The 15,126-nt window shown below is 38.4% G+C and overlaps 1 protein-coding gene across 3 annotated transcripts in view; it reads right to left on the bottom strand.

Moving 5' to 3' along the window:
• The window catches only part of PACS1 (phosphofurin acidic cluster sorting protein 1), a 70,396-nt gene that overhangs the window by 15,860 nt on the left and 39,410 nt on the right, over positions 1-15,126 (bottom strand). For 2 of the 3 annotated variants that reach the window (XM_072117863.1, XM_072117864.1), the window contains exons 9-18: positions 14,680-14,834; positions 14,498-14,591; positions 14,228-14,290; positions 12,065-12,159; positions 11,848-11,968; positions 11,658-11,759; positions 9,460-9,566; positions 2,069-2,223; positions 1,842-1,952; positions 947-1,052 (exon numbers count right to left, since the gene is read on the bottom strand). In XM_072117863.1, coding sequence (XP_071973964.1) covers positions 947-1,052; positions 1,842-1,952; positions 2,069-2,223; positions 9,460-9,566; positions 11,658-11,759; positions 11,848-11,968; positions 12,065-12,159; positions 14,228-14,290; positions 14,498-14,591; positions 14,680-14,834 — 1,109 coding nt within the window. The remainder of the gene's footprint in view (positions 1-946; positions 1,053-1,841; positions 1,953-2,068; positions 2,224-9,459; positions 9,567-11,657; positions 11,760-11,847; positions 11,969-12,064; positions 12,160-14,227; positions 14,291-14,497; positions 14,592-14,679; positions 14,835-15,126) is intronic. The other variant, XM_072117865.1, reaches the window with a different exon arrangement.

Below are 15,126 nucleotides of genomic sequence, written 5' to 3'. Positions count from 1 at the left end.
CACCTTCCAAGTAACAAAACTTGGGATTAAAGGGAACCTGTCGTCAGAATTTCCCCGGTGACAGATCCCAATATGCACTGCATAGTACATTCTATAACACTTACTTTCACATTGGAGTTCCCCACTGTTTATGTAATATCCACGGCTAAAGCTGATCTGGCTCCCTGCCAAGAAGTCCTGCTAAAGTCCTGGTGCAATACCACTATTTAAAGGGGTTGTTCGAGACTTATTAAAAAAACAAAAAGGTGGCAGGGAGGGGGTTTCCTAAAAAAAAAAATAAAGATGTACTTACCTTAGGGCGCCCTCTCGTTGTCCCGCGCCCGACACCCATCTGTCCAGCTTATACAATGCTGTATATAGGACAAATCCAGCGTGGGACACCCGGATGGCGCCGGTAGGTAAGTACATCTTTATTTTTTTTTTAAGCAGCCCCCTCCCAGCCACCGTTGTTTTTTTAATAAGTCTTGGACAACCCCTTTAAATCACAATGCTCGCTGGGTAATTAGCATAAGACTCAGTGCGGCCCCCGCTAGTTGATATTCACTTTTTTCTCCTCTGACATCCTCCATGTGACTAGCCCTCCCTTTCTGATGTCGGCTCACCGCTTAGGCGCAAGTTTGCCTGTATGCTGAGCCGTACACCCTTGCAGAGAGCTGCTTGATGCGTCTCATAGCAAACTGCGCATGCGCACCATCTCTGCGCTAACAAGGCACACTGTGAGGGTGTACAGCTCACCGCACAGGTGCCAGGTTGCCTGTGCAATGAGCTGACATCAGAAAGGGTGGGTTAGTCACATGGAGGATGTGGGAGGGGAAGAAAATGAATATCAATGAGCAAGGTCAGCTTTAGCTGTGGATAGTACACAATGGAGGGGAAAGTAAGTGTTACAGAATGTACCTCTTCCCCGAGAACAGTGGATGTTACATGCATCATTCTGACTACTCACAGTTTATGTTTGCAGGTTAACATGGCTTCTGCAATTGGTAGTTGCTGGGAGTTGTTGGCTCCGTTCGCATATTGCATGATACGTCCAATAATGTCAAATGATGGTTCTGTATGGAAAATGAAAAAGTGAAATAGATTATTAAGATTTAGTTCATTGCACACCATCATTTGAAATATTTTTCTATATTGTCTGCGGGGGGATGTAGTGAACATTTTTCTAATATAAACAAATTTTTCTTAGAAAAAATAAAAAAAATCAAGCTACTCCTTTTCATAGAGATGCGTATGCCAGCCTGTATTGCCCACCATACCATTGCATACCGTACCATGAGACATAAAATAAAAAAATATATATAAAGCATGTCCTATTTTCTCCTGTATTTATGTTCCATACATCTGGAATATGGTGACATTTGTGCACATATGGTTAAACATCATGTATATACAGTCAAAGCATTTACATTCATGACAGAAAAAAAAGCATTTGTTCCTGTGAAAGGGAAATAATATTGTCAATAAAAAGGCACATTGCAACCTTTTTCTTTACAAACTAAAACCTCATGCACATGAATGGATGCTGGACCATAGCCAGCCCATCTGGACGCATGAGAGTTGAGCGCTCCTTACCATTCCCCTCTCCTTTGAAAGCCAACTGGCTGGCGCTGTAATGTGGCAAAATATAGGACATGTCCTATACTTTTCTGTGCTTAGTCATGGTTTAATGAGACAGCATGTGCCCACCTCACTGTGTGCCATAGCCGTCTATGGGGACCGTGTTCCGGCCGCAAATTGTTTGATTTTAATCATATACTGTGAGCATCTACTGTTGTGTTAATATCTTCAACGTAAAACCTGCAGAAATTTCCCAATTTTAGCTACAATCTCCTTAAACTTACCTAAAGATGGAGCCTCCGATTTGCTGAACAACTCCCTCCAAGAAGAATCAAAGAACAAAGATGAATATCGAGAATCGAGAGAAGATATATATTTACATACAGGATGAGACCCTGCAAGAAAGAAAAGGCAAGTAGACATAATACAAGAATAAATATGGTTGAAGAGATCAAAGTTATATTCATTATCAATATAATGGTATGTCATACCTCAAAAGAAATTAACTCACCTAATGGAACTAAAAGGAAGCGCAAGTACCCCAACCAGTCAGGGGTTCGTCCTGCTAAATTTGTAACATATGCTCCAAGGAGAAAGCTAAGAAAGGTGTGACCTCCCACACATACAACTTTCAGCGGGCGGGGTGGTCCTGGTGCCATATGACAGCTGCAACAAAAATGCAATATTGTGAAATATAAAATTGCTGACCCAAAGTATTCTTGGAAATGGAATCTGTTAAAATTGTAATAGTTTGGTTTTACTTAAAACAAAAAGAAAAGCATTCAGTGAATTTAGAACTATATATCTACAACATAATAAATCAACATCCACAACAGAATGGTTATTGGGTCCTATCCAAACTGAGGTCAATCACTTTTTCTGGTTATGTGAGTTCAACCACATGAAAGTTACATCATAAAAATCCCACAGGTCATTTTCACAGCAGGCAATACACAACAAAAACTTTATAAAAGCATGAATACACGCCACACATTATGTACCTGGCTTACTACTATGGAAAGCTCTCCTTTTCAAACATTTTATGTTATGGATACAATGTTAAAGGGAAATGCAGCACAGTGGCTCAGAGGGTAGCACTGTAGCCTTGCAGTGCAGGGGACCTGGGTTCAAGTCCCACCCAGGTCAACATCTGCAAATAGTTTGTATGTTCTCTCTGTGTTTGCGTGGGTTTCCTTCGGTTTCCTCCCACACTTCAAAATATAATGGTAGGTTATTTATTGTTACTACCAGCCACCAGTTTTTATGGCACTAAACTACCTGCCCTCTCAGGTAGGGTATGAAATATCCTACATAACTATATATATCATGTTTAGCTATAAAATTAATCTCCTGCACAGTCATCTGAAAAGGAGCAGAAAACTGTTACCTTTCACCAGAGAAGAGTCACACGCATCACTTTACACGCGTCTTGTCTTGCTCTACAGTAGCTATGGTTCTGGTATTATATTTACTCTTTCCAGGCCCCCCGCTGTGTATTTATGGCAAGTGGTCTGACCATAATATTTACTGTGCAGGCTTTATGCAGCATCCTGGGAAATCAGTCAGCTAAATGTTGGTTCCCCGACAGTAGGGAATCCGTGGAGAGAAGATAGAAGCACTTCTGTCTTCTCCTGCCCTCATACATAACTCCCAAACACAGTACTGTGTAGAAAGAACAAGCAGTGGATGACTGTAACTTAACATGTAACAAATAGGAACCCTACTTTGTGGAAATGAAAAATGTAAAAAAAATAAATAAATAAAATGAAAAAATAAAGATTCGAAAGGTCTATTCTGACCTTTAAAGTACAAAAAAAAGTACATAGAAAAAAAAATATAGCCCAAAAATGTGGTAGGAGCCAGTTTGTTGGCTCGATCTGCTTGTGCCACGTGTCAGCAGTGTGGACTCGTATATTGTCCCAAACAAAAATTATATGGGACTTGGTAACATGTACTATGGACTTTTATACTATGTAATGAGAAAAGTATGTATATATTGAAGAACTATAAAGCGTTGATATAGTTAGAACGGTTCACAGTTTTATCATGATTTACTACATGGCATGAGGCAACGGGCATCCCTGATTTATTCACTACGCTAAAATCCACACACATTCCTAACGCTGTGAGGAACTGGTTAAATATAATAAAAGACAGTAGCTACACAATGCAGCAATACATAATTCTGAGAAAGTGAGAGCCCTCGAATGGTGTACATGTGCAGACAGTTATGAACCACAGACTTGAACAGGGCATTATTCATGTGCATCTCTTGGAAAAGAAGTGCATGGTGCAATTTGTCGCAATTTGAAAGCGAGCAAATGTGAAAAATAAGCAATGTCTGAATAAGCACATTAACACATTAATTATAGTAAGGAGTCACCCATCTATTGCGTTGTGTAGTTTGCTTCTAAATGATCGACCAATAAAAGAGCCACAGCACACAAGAAATAATCATGCATATTCATAGTTCAAAATTTATGATGATAGAGTCCCTCAAGGTTAGGATCAATTTTATGCTAGTAATTAGTTTTTTCTCTTTTAATGTTTACAGACAGAAATGTGATATTTCCCTAGGAACACAACTTAGTAGTATTAATATGGCTCCCACTACTGTATCAATCAAGTATTTAGATATATACAAACAAATATATTAATCTGAATACATTTATGATGACTGGGTGAATCGTGAATCAATCATTATGTCTTCGCACAATGTGCTTGATACAATACCAGTCACTAAAAGTAATGAAATCTACCAAGAAGTAATGAATCTGTAAGTCAGGTCTGGCCTGACTTACATGATACATTCCCCCATGCACTGTAATAGGTCAGTTTGCATTGTTAATCTCATCTGTCACAAACTAAGGCCCTGAAAACTGCTTGTATGAAAGGCCACTTAGAGTTATGCCAGTTGTAAAGAGACTACATCTGTGAGAGTTCTGCATATACAGTGAGAGAGATGGCAGAAGTGGTCATTATTTATGTTGTCTCTATTGGGTGCACACATGTTACAGCTACTACAATGTCATTGCAAAAATATATATAAGTGATGGTTAAAAGAGTATGTGACATTACCTTCATGAACTCCATAACCCTTCTTCATTTAATAGGAATGGCTAATAGGAATGCTCTCTAGTTCATTATTTCTAGTTCTCGATGTTGGATCGTGGACCTCTCATCTGACTACATAGAAGTGTAACAGGCATACTGTAAACAGCTGAAGCCAAATTCCAAGTGATCCTCAGAATCATTTTGTGCATTATCATTATACATCCATTCCCATTTTGTATAAAGGGAACCTGTCACCACATTTTCATAAATACAGCTAGTGACAAGTTTTCATAAAGTCCTATTAGCTTACTGACACCATTCATATAGCTAAAAATAGTTTCCCTTACAACAACAACAACAATCAACTCTATCTTATATTCCCTCCCATCTACACCTCCCCATGATCCCGGCCTCTACTCCACATGTGATGAGGGTGACATAACTGAGTAAAGGACCTCAGATGACATTTGCAACATCTACTCCATGTATGTATGTGATCATAAGAAATCGCAAAATGTCTCCATGGACTTCTTCTCCTCCCCATCTTCCATGGAGGCTGCTGTGATTTCATGTGATCAGATACATACATGTGATAAACTGCAAATGTAACAGGACCTTAGATGATATCACCCTGGTCACATGACATGAAGTGCCCAATGATCTAATAAATCTCTCTCAGTGTTCCACACAACAGTGATACCAATCAGGAACAAGAAGGCAGGGCAATGCATCAACCATTGAATATGCAAGGCTTCATTGGTCTCAGTGTGATAGACTCAGATGAGTTGCATATAAATTTACAAATAGATTTTATAACATTACGGCCATGGAAAGGGATCATTTAGGGAGAAGGGCAATGTCTCTTAAATCATAAATTTTAATGAGGTATTTATTCGGGGTGGGTAAATTTGCATTATCTTTAAGGAAATCTATCATCAAATAATAAAAAATAATACTGCATGTTTCAAACCTTACCGTACATATCATGTGTACTGTAATAAATACTGCGTAAAAATTAAAGCAAAACAATAAAAATGTTTTTTATTTAAACATAATACAAGATTAATTTGCAGTTAGAACTACATCATTTATGTATTGGCAAATGTAGATTTATAAAACTTTAAAGGGAACCTGTCATCAGAAATTGGCCTAATAAGCTGCTTGACAATATATTGGCAGTGGTTTAACAGCTTCCAGATCATGTTTCTTTCATGGCTCAGCTTGGTGGCATTATCCAGAAAATCAACTTCAACCCCTTAACACCGAAGTCACTTTTCACCTTCCTGACACGGCCCATTTTTTCAAATCTGCCCTGTGTCACTATAAGTGGTTATAACTTTGAAACGCTTTAACATATCCAAGTGATTTTAAAATTGTTTTCTCGTGACACTTTGTACTTCATGTTAGTTGAAAAATTTTGGTGGTATGTTTTGAATTTATTTAAAAATCAGATATTTGGTAAAAATTTGGAAAAATTCTCGATTTTCGAACTTCAAAATGTTCTATTTTTTTCCACACAAGAGTCATAACAGCAAAAATACTTAATAACTAACATTCGACAAATGTCTACTTTATGTGGATATGGTTTTTATGCACACTCTTCTTTTTGTAGGATGTTATGGGGCTTTGAACATTAGGTGCGATTTTTCACATTTTCATTAAAAAACGCTAAATCCTGCTATTAAGGGACCTGCTATCAAGTCACTTGGAGAGACCTAAATAAAAGTAAAACCCCATAAATTACCCCATTAGAGAAACTTTACCCTTCAACGTACGTAAAACAACATTTATGAAGTTTGTTAACCCTTTCATTGTTTTAAAACAAAATCGGATGCAATTTTGAAAGTAAAATTTTTTTGGCTAAATGAATGTGTTTTTCAAAAATTGTACAAATTCTCAGTGGATAAAATACCAGAACGCTGCACAAAATGTGATACCCAATCCCTCCCGCATATAACAATCCCCCATATGTGGTGGTAACCTGCTGTATGGGCACACGCCAGGGCATCGAAGGGAGCTGCGCCATTCAGAGCAGATTATGCATTGTCACTTTTTATTGGCTATACAATCTTTATTTTTTTGGCAATTTGGACATATAAGGGCTTATTTTTTGCACTTTACAAATACTATATTTTAGTGGGTCATTAGCTTATTGATGAGATTTTATTAATTCTTGAATATAAGGGTCAAAAGAAAATTGTCAATTTTGGTTTCCTTTCTTTTAGTATTCTTTGGGAGTCATACACCGTACACTAAAAATACTATATTATCTTTATTCTATAGGTCACTACGATTACGGTGATACCTCATTTATATAGTTTTTCATTTATTTTTACTGGAAAAAAACTATTATAGAGGAAATCTCATTTGTTTTTGCATCGCCATCTTTTCGGAGATATAACTTTAATATTTTTTGATTGACAGAGCTGGTTTAGGGCTTATTTTTTACATGTTGAGTTGTCATTTCAAGTGGTACCATTTTGGCGCACATAACTTTTTTTGATCACTTTTTAGAACATTTTTGAGAAGAGATTTTATGAAAAATGTACATTTTTGGCGAATTTTACGTGTTTTGTTTTTACGGCGTTCACCGAGCGGGCCCAATAATGTTTCTGAGTTATTGTACGGATTGTTACGGACGCGGCAATACCAAATATGTGGGGTTTTTTGGCGATTTTGTGGGGTTTTTTTTCTTTATTACATGTGTATAGGGAATGCTTGTGTTTAGGGGACTTTAACTTTATTTAATTCTTTTTATTAAAAAATGTTTATTCAATGTTTTTAACTTTTTAAAGGATGGCTTTTCAGGATGGCTTGAACAAGCGATCCTCTGATGTGTGTCCTGCTCCCGGAAGAAAATTGCGCAGCCCCGGGACACTTGCCGTCCTGGGGCTGCGATCGGAACTGCGCCACCCCGCCCCCCGGTATAATATATAGCCGACACTCGCAGCCTCTGGCGCCGGCTCTGTTCAGGAGCCGGTGCCAGAAGTTTGACGTAATAAAACTGCAAATTGCGGGAACGCACCTCCTGCGATGCAGTGCTATTACATCAAATGTCGGTAAGGGGTTAAAGTAAGATGTTACTTGTTGTAATTGTTTATTTTCTTGATGATGCCATCACACCAGGCCATGAAAAGCTGCTCTGTTGCATGACAACATACTGCTGACAGATTCTCTTTAAGATCTGTCTTGCTTTCTATGTGAGGCAGTAGTTTCCATCTTACGGTCTGTAGATTTTGTATACATATAATTTGCTCCCTTGTGAAAATTTGCGGAGCAGGCTGCAGGAGGGAGGAGCCAACAACTCTTATGCTAAATAAGAAAGGGACAACCCACTAAGCAGGACCGAGCAAGAAAATGTGTGTAAATTTATACACAAATATTTGTCGGCCAGAATGAGAACAATTAGGCAATTGATTTCTGGGTTTTGTTTTACAGCATTCACTGTGTTATGATCAATGCAAAATTGTCACCATGAAAAAAGCAAATATCAATAGTTGAGAAGACTAAGATATAGTTTGGTGGGTAAAGCTTTAGTATAACTTGTCATTTATTCATGTATAATTTTCTATGCTTTAAACTGTAGCCGAATAGTGGGACAGAGACCTATCAGTGATTTACAGCCATCTATGAATGCAGTTACCTATTGTGGGTTTCCAGAAACTGATAGGACTACCCACCTCTCTTATTTACATGATAAGTTATACAGAATACCCCTAAAATATATATCCTCTGCACAGCTTCTCCTGCAGATTGGTCTACAGCTTCATAGCAGTGGCAGACGATCAGTGATGATGAGGGAAGCCAATAGGTACCAAAAGTTGGCATGAAGTGGGGCTACAGAATGGGAGTTATAAAGTGAGAAGGGCTACATAGAGCAGGCATAAGTTATGGAGACTACAGACATTGGATAAATGGGAAGCAGAAGTGTGTGTGGGGGGGGTATCCGATTCCTAGTGAGAGTAGATTCTAGATGGGATACCCTGTCACCGGCGACTTCCTCAAATTCGCTTCATATATAATGTCAATAAGACTAATACACAATATAAGGATTAGACTAGACTCCTGTTGCCCTAGATCAGTGATGGCGAACCTTTTAGAGCCTGAGTGCTCAAAATACAACCAAGACCCACTTATTTATCGCAAAGTGCCAACACAATAATTTAATTAGTGATTTATGCGTCACAGCTTTCATTCATATCAGCACAGGACATCAATAAAGCAGAAAATAGGAGAAATTTGGATGATCATTGTAGCTTCCCTCAAGGAAGAAATGTCAGGGCCGGAGCAGGAGCTACAATGATAAATCCAGTAGTCCCAGGTAGAGCTGTCACTTTAAAATAGATCTGTGCATAGCAAGTCCTGGGCTCTCTGGGACTGCAGAAAGATACCTGGAGTCCTCTCTGGTGATGGCCTGGGTGCCCACAGAAAGGGCTCTGAGTGCCGCCTCTGGCACCCGTGCCATAGGTTGGCCATCACTGCCCTAGATGCTCCGTACCGGACACAAAGTTACTGCACATGATATGGAAATATGAATTGGATAATATTGATGGTACTATGTGGCCAAAACATATTATATTTGGTGTGTAAATCTATTGCTGCCAAATGGATTCAGAGGTCCTCCCATACCCTCCAAGAATGTGTTAATAAAGCTAATAATGTTATTAAATTAGATTGTACAGTCTACTGGAAAAGAAAATGCCCTAAAAAGTCTGAAAATGAAAAGAAGGACGAAGGATAGATATTCTGGGCATTCCTAGAAAAGCAAAAATTAAATATTTTACAATTTAAAAAATAAAAACAGTTTGTGGAACATTATTATAAGACAGATTATGATCCTATACTTACTGTCTTTGTATTCGTGCGAGTACTGCTGTCAGTGCACACTGTACATCGGATGAACATGCTATACATACACATGGTTTATGCTGCTGCTGGAAAAGAGTTGATATAAACTGCAAATAAACAGAGAAGAATAATGAACAAACCTATTGTATCACACACCCCATGTTAAAGGTGCACCAAAAAAAGTTGGTGTAGTCTGTCGAGGCAGTGCAGGGGGCGCCAGATTCCTGAGGAACGGGAGCCACAATTCACGAATCTGGTGCCCACTGCACACTACACAGGGAAACTGCACATAGTACAGACTGCACGGTTTTTAGTAAATGTGCCCCAATGTGTTTTTCAAACAGACTGTTTTGGGCAATCAGCATTAAAGGAAATCTAGCTTTGGGAATCTACTTTATCCCTCCTTGAACCATCCCCAAACTGTTTTGCTAAAGCTTTTAAACTCCCATTCTGAAATAAAACTTTATTTTCTCCTTATGCAAATTAACAGCATGTGCTTCTGGGAGCCTGGAGTAACCTTTGTGAGCTCAAGGAGGTGAAGTCTACTCCACACCCCTTGAAGCCTCTGGAGATCCGACTACCCTCTTGGCGTTTTATCTTTGGGACGAGTCTCTGGCAGGTGAGTTCTGTGCAAGTGCAGTAGCTCCTGTTGCACTACAGGAGCAGCAGTGACAAATGGCACATTTAAAAAAAAAGAGGCTGCGACCTCGATGTCAAATAGGCCGAGTCCTGAAGTGATTAAAACATGGAATTACTCCACAATTTACTGTAATTGTCGCAAAATGATTTTAGCAAGTGGCTGAATATTTTTGTGTTTTCCCAACTCTTCCACCACAACCAAAAAAAAAAATATTTAATTCTGAGAATGGTGTGAACTTTAGATCACTTTTATTCACATTATTTTTGGCAGTGAAATCGCAAACATTTAACAGTTAACATGTTAAATGTTCAGATTCATAACAGTACAATTGAAAAAAGTATTACAGTACTAAACTGTCGAACTTTAAGGCACCTATTAGTTAGCTTGGGAAATGCTATATAATTTATCAATATTTTAGAACATACTTTGGTACATCATGTCAGAACCTCTGACACATTTCTTTCATGGTATGTCACACCCCTTTTCATACAGGCTGTGTCTCAAAACTTACAGTTAAATGGAACCTGTCATTTAAATTAACTCAAATTAAATACTCAATTAAAAACTATGATTAAGAAGCATTGCCCTTATCACTAAATGGAACCTCTCCAATGTAAAAAAAAATCAGTTTGTATACTTGAAGAGTAACTGTAAAGCTACAGTGATGTTACCAAATTATTATATGTTATTCCCCCTTTGAAAACAAACAGAATGATGCCTACTTTGTGCTTCTCACCGTTTTCTTTTCAAAGTTATGGTTTTTCTGTTCTGAAAGTGTTTGAGTATCTCACCAGAGGTGAAGTGGGGAGAAACTAATATCTGTCAGTCGTTGCCCTCAGGCTGAGACCATTTAGCTTGCCCATAGATCCCATAATACCTTGTGTTCTCTCTCAAAGTAATTTAGCATTAAATCCATTTCATTTCCCACTGAACACTGCACAGTGCACATACAGGATGTATATGGTGGCCAGCATGGCAGCTTCCATCACATGGAGGAGCAGAGAACAAGTAATAAGTGGTAGACCCGAGGGGAGTTCAACAGGTAACAGCGAGTTCTGCATATTCATTGTTCCCTGCACTGCCCTCCCCTGCCTCCCTCCCTTCTCGTGTTTCACAGGGCTCACTGCTAGTACCATGCTGCCAGTATGGAACTAGTACTTGTTTATTTTTCCCCTGATTACCTCTGTGAGGATCAAGAGAGCTTCTGTTGATGGGGTTTAGGTAAGAGAGAGAGAGAGACGTCTGAGTGACTTGCTTCTGCTACTTCATTAACAACTCCCTCAGAAAGATGGGGCTTGAGAGAGATACTGGCTGTATGAAGAGAAATGAACGTTGCTCCTCAACCCTCCCTCGGAAATTCTCTTCATCCGAGTTAGCAATGTCAACCTCAGTGAGAAGACGGGCTAACTTAACTGTATACTGTAGCTGCCCGTCTCCATGAATGGAACAGAGGACATCAATAAAAGTCTATTTTTTTTTTAAATAATGGTGGTTATGAACCATATCGATAGTTAAATTGATTAACTATAATAGAAAGTACTTGATTTAAAAAAATCACCTGTCCTTGCCAATCAGAGGTGTGCACAATGAAAATAGTTTCTGGAAGTGACTGATCTGAGAGATTTTGATTCAGTTGGTCCAGTAATATTTTCCGTGGAACCTATGAGATGAAAGGGAAAACAACTTTAAGATTGTCTAAAACAACAAAGAATGGTAGTCACAATCAAAATGAAGTAACCATTAGGTACCTGTGAGATCTGTCCTGTTTCTGTCGCCCTGTCACTCTCTGTACTCTGGGTTCTCTCAGATAGTCCTTTGTTGGAGGGTCTTTCTTTAACTGAGACACTCCTCTTACTCTGAGGTGTCACACTGAAAGAAAAGGCAGCACAATATATAAACATAATAATGGGAGTAAAGTTACATTTTTGCAGTCGTCAACATTTATTACAGATATAAAAATTTTACCTTGGACTTTTCACAGATTTAGATTTTTCAGGAACTGAAAAAGTTATCGACTCAGAAAGCGTGTCCACATCTTGGGATATATCCAAAGATACATCCTAAAGACAAGAAATAAAGAAAATTAACTTCTTGATAACATGTATAATAAATGTATCACTATGAAAATCTTTATTTAGACTAAAACAAAATAAGTTGTAATAGAAAGATGTACAACTGTTCTACTAAAAAAAATAAATAAATAAAAACTAAGAGGTAATGTTCTCATTTTCCAACAGTTTTTAAATTTAGCTGCCTATTGTATTTGTAGATGAATCATTTTGCCTAATGGGATGTAAGGAAAAGACCCTGCCCTACAAAAATGGCTATAGACAGCACCAGTCCCCTGCCACATCTGTCACATCTGTCACTAAAATCTCAGTAAAATTCATGCATGAACCTTACCATGCTACAGCAAGTCGACCATGCCCCCTCCAATCTCACAAAAGACACCCCAGTGTGATACAGCAAGCTCCCTTCTTTCTTCTCTATAGTCCAGGTAGTGGCTTTTGTTTAATAACCAAGTTTCGTCTGGTTGGCTTCTTCCATGGCTTACAAACCTCCTACCTCTAGTCAACAATTGTATAAAATGGGGCTATAGTTGTATGAATTGGGAGTAGAACAAGGAGGTGGCTAAAGCTGAGACAAAGCCAGATAGACAAAACTTAAGTCAGGCATCAAACACAAGCCACCTATCTGTGCTATTGAGATTTTGGCATTTTTAATTTAAGGCCTTTCAAACGTTGTGTTTTTTGAGTATAATAAACTCCTTTTTACCGCTCTTTGAACTCGTGTGTTGGTTCGATCCTCAGCTTCCCGTAGCAGACAAGAGGTAGCAACCTGCTGTAACACAGAGGTGTTCTCAGGCGACATATCAGAACACATGGCACTTACCACTAGAGAAACAACTGACTTTGCATGGCGGACTAGTAATCTCCACGCCCTTCTACTCCTTACTCATAACCATCTATAGGTAGGTAATGTAGTGATTACCCCATGTCTGTCAAGTGTTGCAGCCGAGAATTTCTCTTCTTTGGACTGACTTGTGAATTCTATCAGCACCGAAGTACTTCTGTTTGGCACGATTTCTCCAGCTCCATAAGATATACGCCAGAAGTGAATGAAAATAAATTGCTGTTTCATTTTAATGTGAATTGGCAAAATATTTTCTCCTTTTCCAATTTGCAAGTACCTCTTTAACTCCTTAATGACCAAGCTACTTCTGGCTCAGTGAACAAGCCCAATTTTTCAAAACAGGCCGACTGTATATCCAGTAATAAATTTAGAACGCTTTACTGTACCCAGGTGATTTTAAGACATGTTGTACTGTAGGTTAGAGGTAAATAAGTTGAGATGCTTTGCATTTATTTATGAAAAAAATGCGGAAATGTATAAAAAAAGATTTTATAAATTCAACATTTTCAAAATATTAAATGTTCTACTTTTAAAACATAAAACACGTGGTACCACAATTAGTTACAAACATTTATCATATTTTGGCATCTTTTTTTTTTTTAAATGTTCTCTAGGTTTCTTACAATGCTAAAAAACCCTTTCATTTAGACCTAAAAATTTCCACACAAAAGAATAAAAGGATAAAATGAATATAAGAATTTGCTGTGCAGTTTCTCCCAAATACAATAACACCACACATGTGGAGGTAACCTGTTGTACATGGCGGGGCACAGAAGGGAAGGAGTAGCATTGAGCTATTGTCGGAAAGAATTGGATGGAATTGTGATGTGAGTTGGAAGTTTCTACTATCAGAAAAGTGAAATACTTTGTATTTTATCCTTTTAACGCCTTCCCAATGCAAGTTGTAAATGTACTTCACAGGCCGGTGTGTCACACTTTCTTCCAGAAGCTCTGGGTGTCAGCTGTATATTACAGCTGACACCCTCCTGCAACACCCACGACAAGGAGATGGCTCCAATACATGCATGCCGCAAGTAAAGCATGACCGTGTCATGTGAGGGAAATTCAGGAACCAATCAGCACAGAGAATCTGCAGCCTTTTACACTACATGTATATTTACTCCAAAAGTGCAAACAGAAATGTTATGCATTGTATTTATTTTACAGAAATCATATCGAAGACATAGAAAATGATCATGATTCAGCCAACTCTACCTGACTTACTGTGTCCATTGATTCATCCTGACGGGGGATTTTGACATCAACTGAAAGATCTCCCTATAAAATTTGAATAATACTAAATATTAAACAACTGCAATAAAATAATTCAAACCAATGTCCATAAAAACAAAGATTTTAAAGTGTCCCAAAAGAGTAAAAATGTAATGTTAATGGTAAAATAAATAGGCCACAAAATAAAAGACATGCACTGGTTTAGAGTCTGTGTTGTTTTTCTACCATGTTTTCTAGCATTGTAAATTTTACCGGACTGCTCATGTCTCTTCCTTGGCTTCCTTTGCTGTTTAGACTTCCAATTTCAGTCTGTGAACTGGACTGGGAGACCCCCTCGAAGAATGGTCTAGGTCAAAGAGATACAAGATGACAACCAAACAGACAGAATACTGAACACTGAACATCACAACACAGAAAGACAACACATTCTCTACCTAAGCTTTGGTTTGGGAGTACTCAGGACACTCTCACTTTCCTCTAACTCTGGGCAGCTATCACTTGGGTTAAACATTTCTAGACTGTCATATAAATCATCCAAATCTTCTTCCCGAATCTCATCACGTGAAACATGATCCAGGCTAAATCCGACCTTAAAAAGAAAATGACCATTACGTATTAGAATAAAATTAATGCAAATTATTAAACAAAAAGGTCATAAACAAGACATTGTATGTACAGTTGGTTGTGAGAAGGATAGCAGTATGTGGAGACTCGTCTGATCCTGATATCTGCTTACACTGACTAATCTTAGGTCTTCAACTGGACAAGAGCTGACCCGGCTTCTGGTTTGTGGTTGGGCCAGAAACTTTACAGCGGATGGAGCTAGAAGCAGGCAGCTCAGCAATTAACCATAACTGCAGGGTAGGTCCTATTCACTTCAT

This window comes from Engystomops pustulosus, chromosome 7 (assembly GCF_040894005.1).
Source record: "Engystomops pustulosus chromosome 7, aEngPut4.maternal, whole genome shotgun sequence".
NCBI classification, from domain to species: domain Eukaryota; kingdom Metazoa; phylum Chordata; class Amphibia; order Anura; family Leptodactylidae; genus Engystomops; species Engystomops pustulosus.
This window is presented reverse-complemented; position numbering and strand designations above follow the sequence as displayed.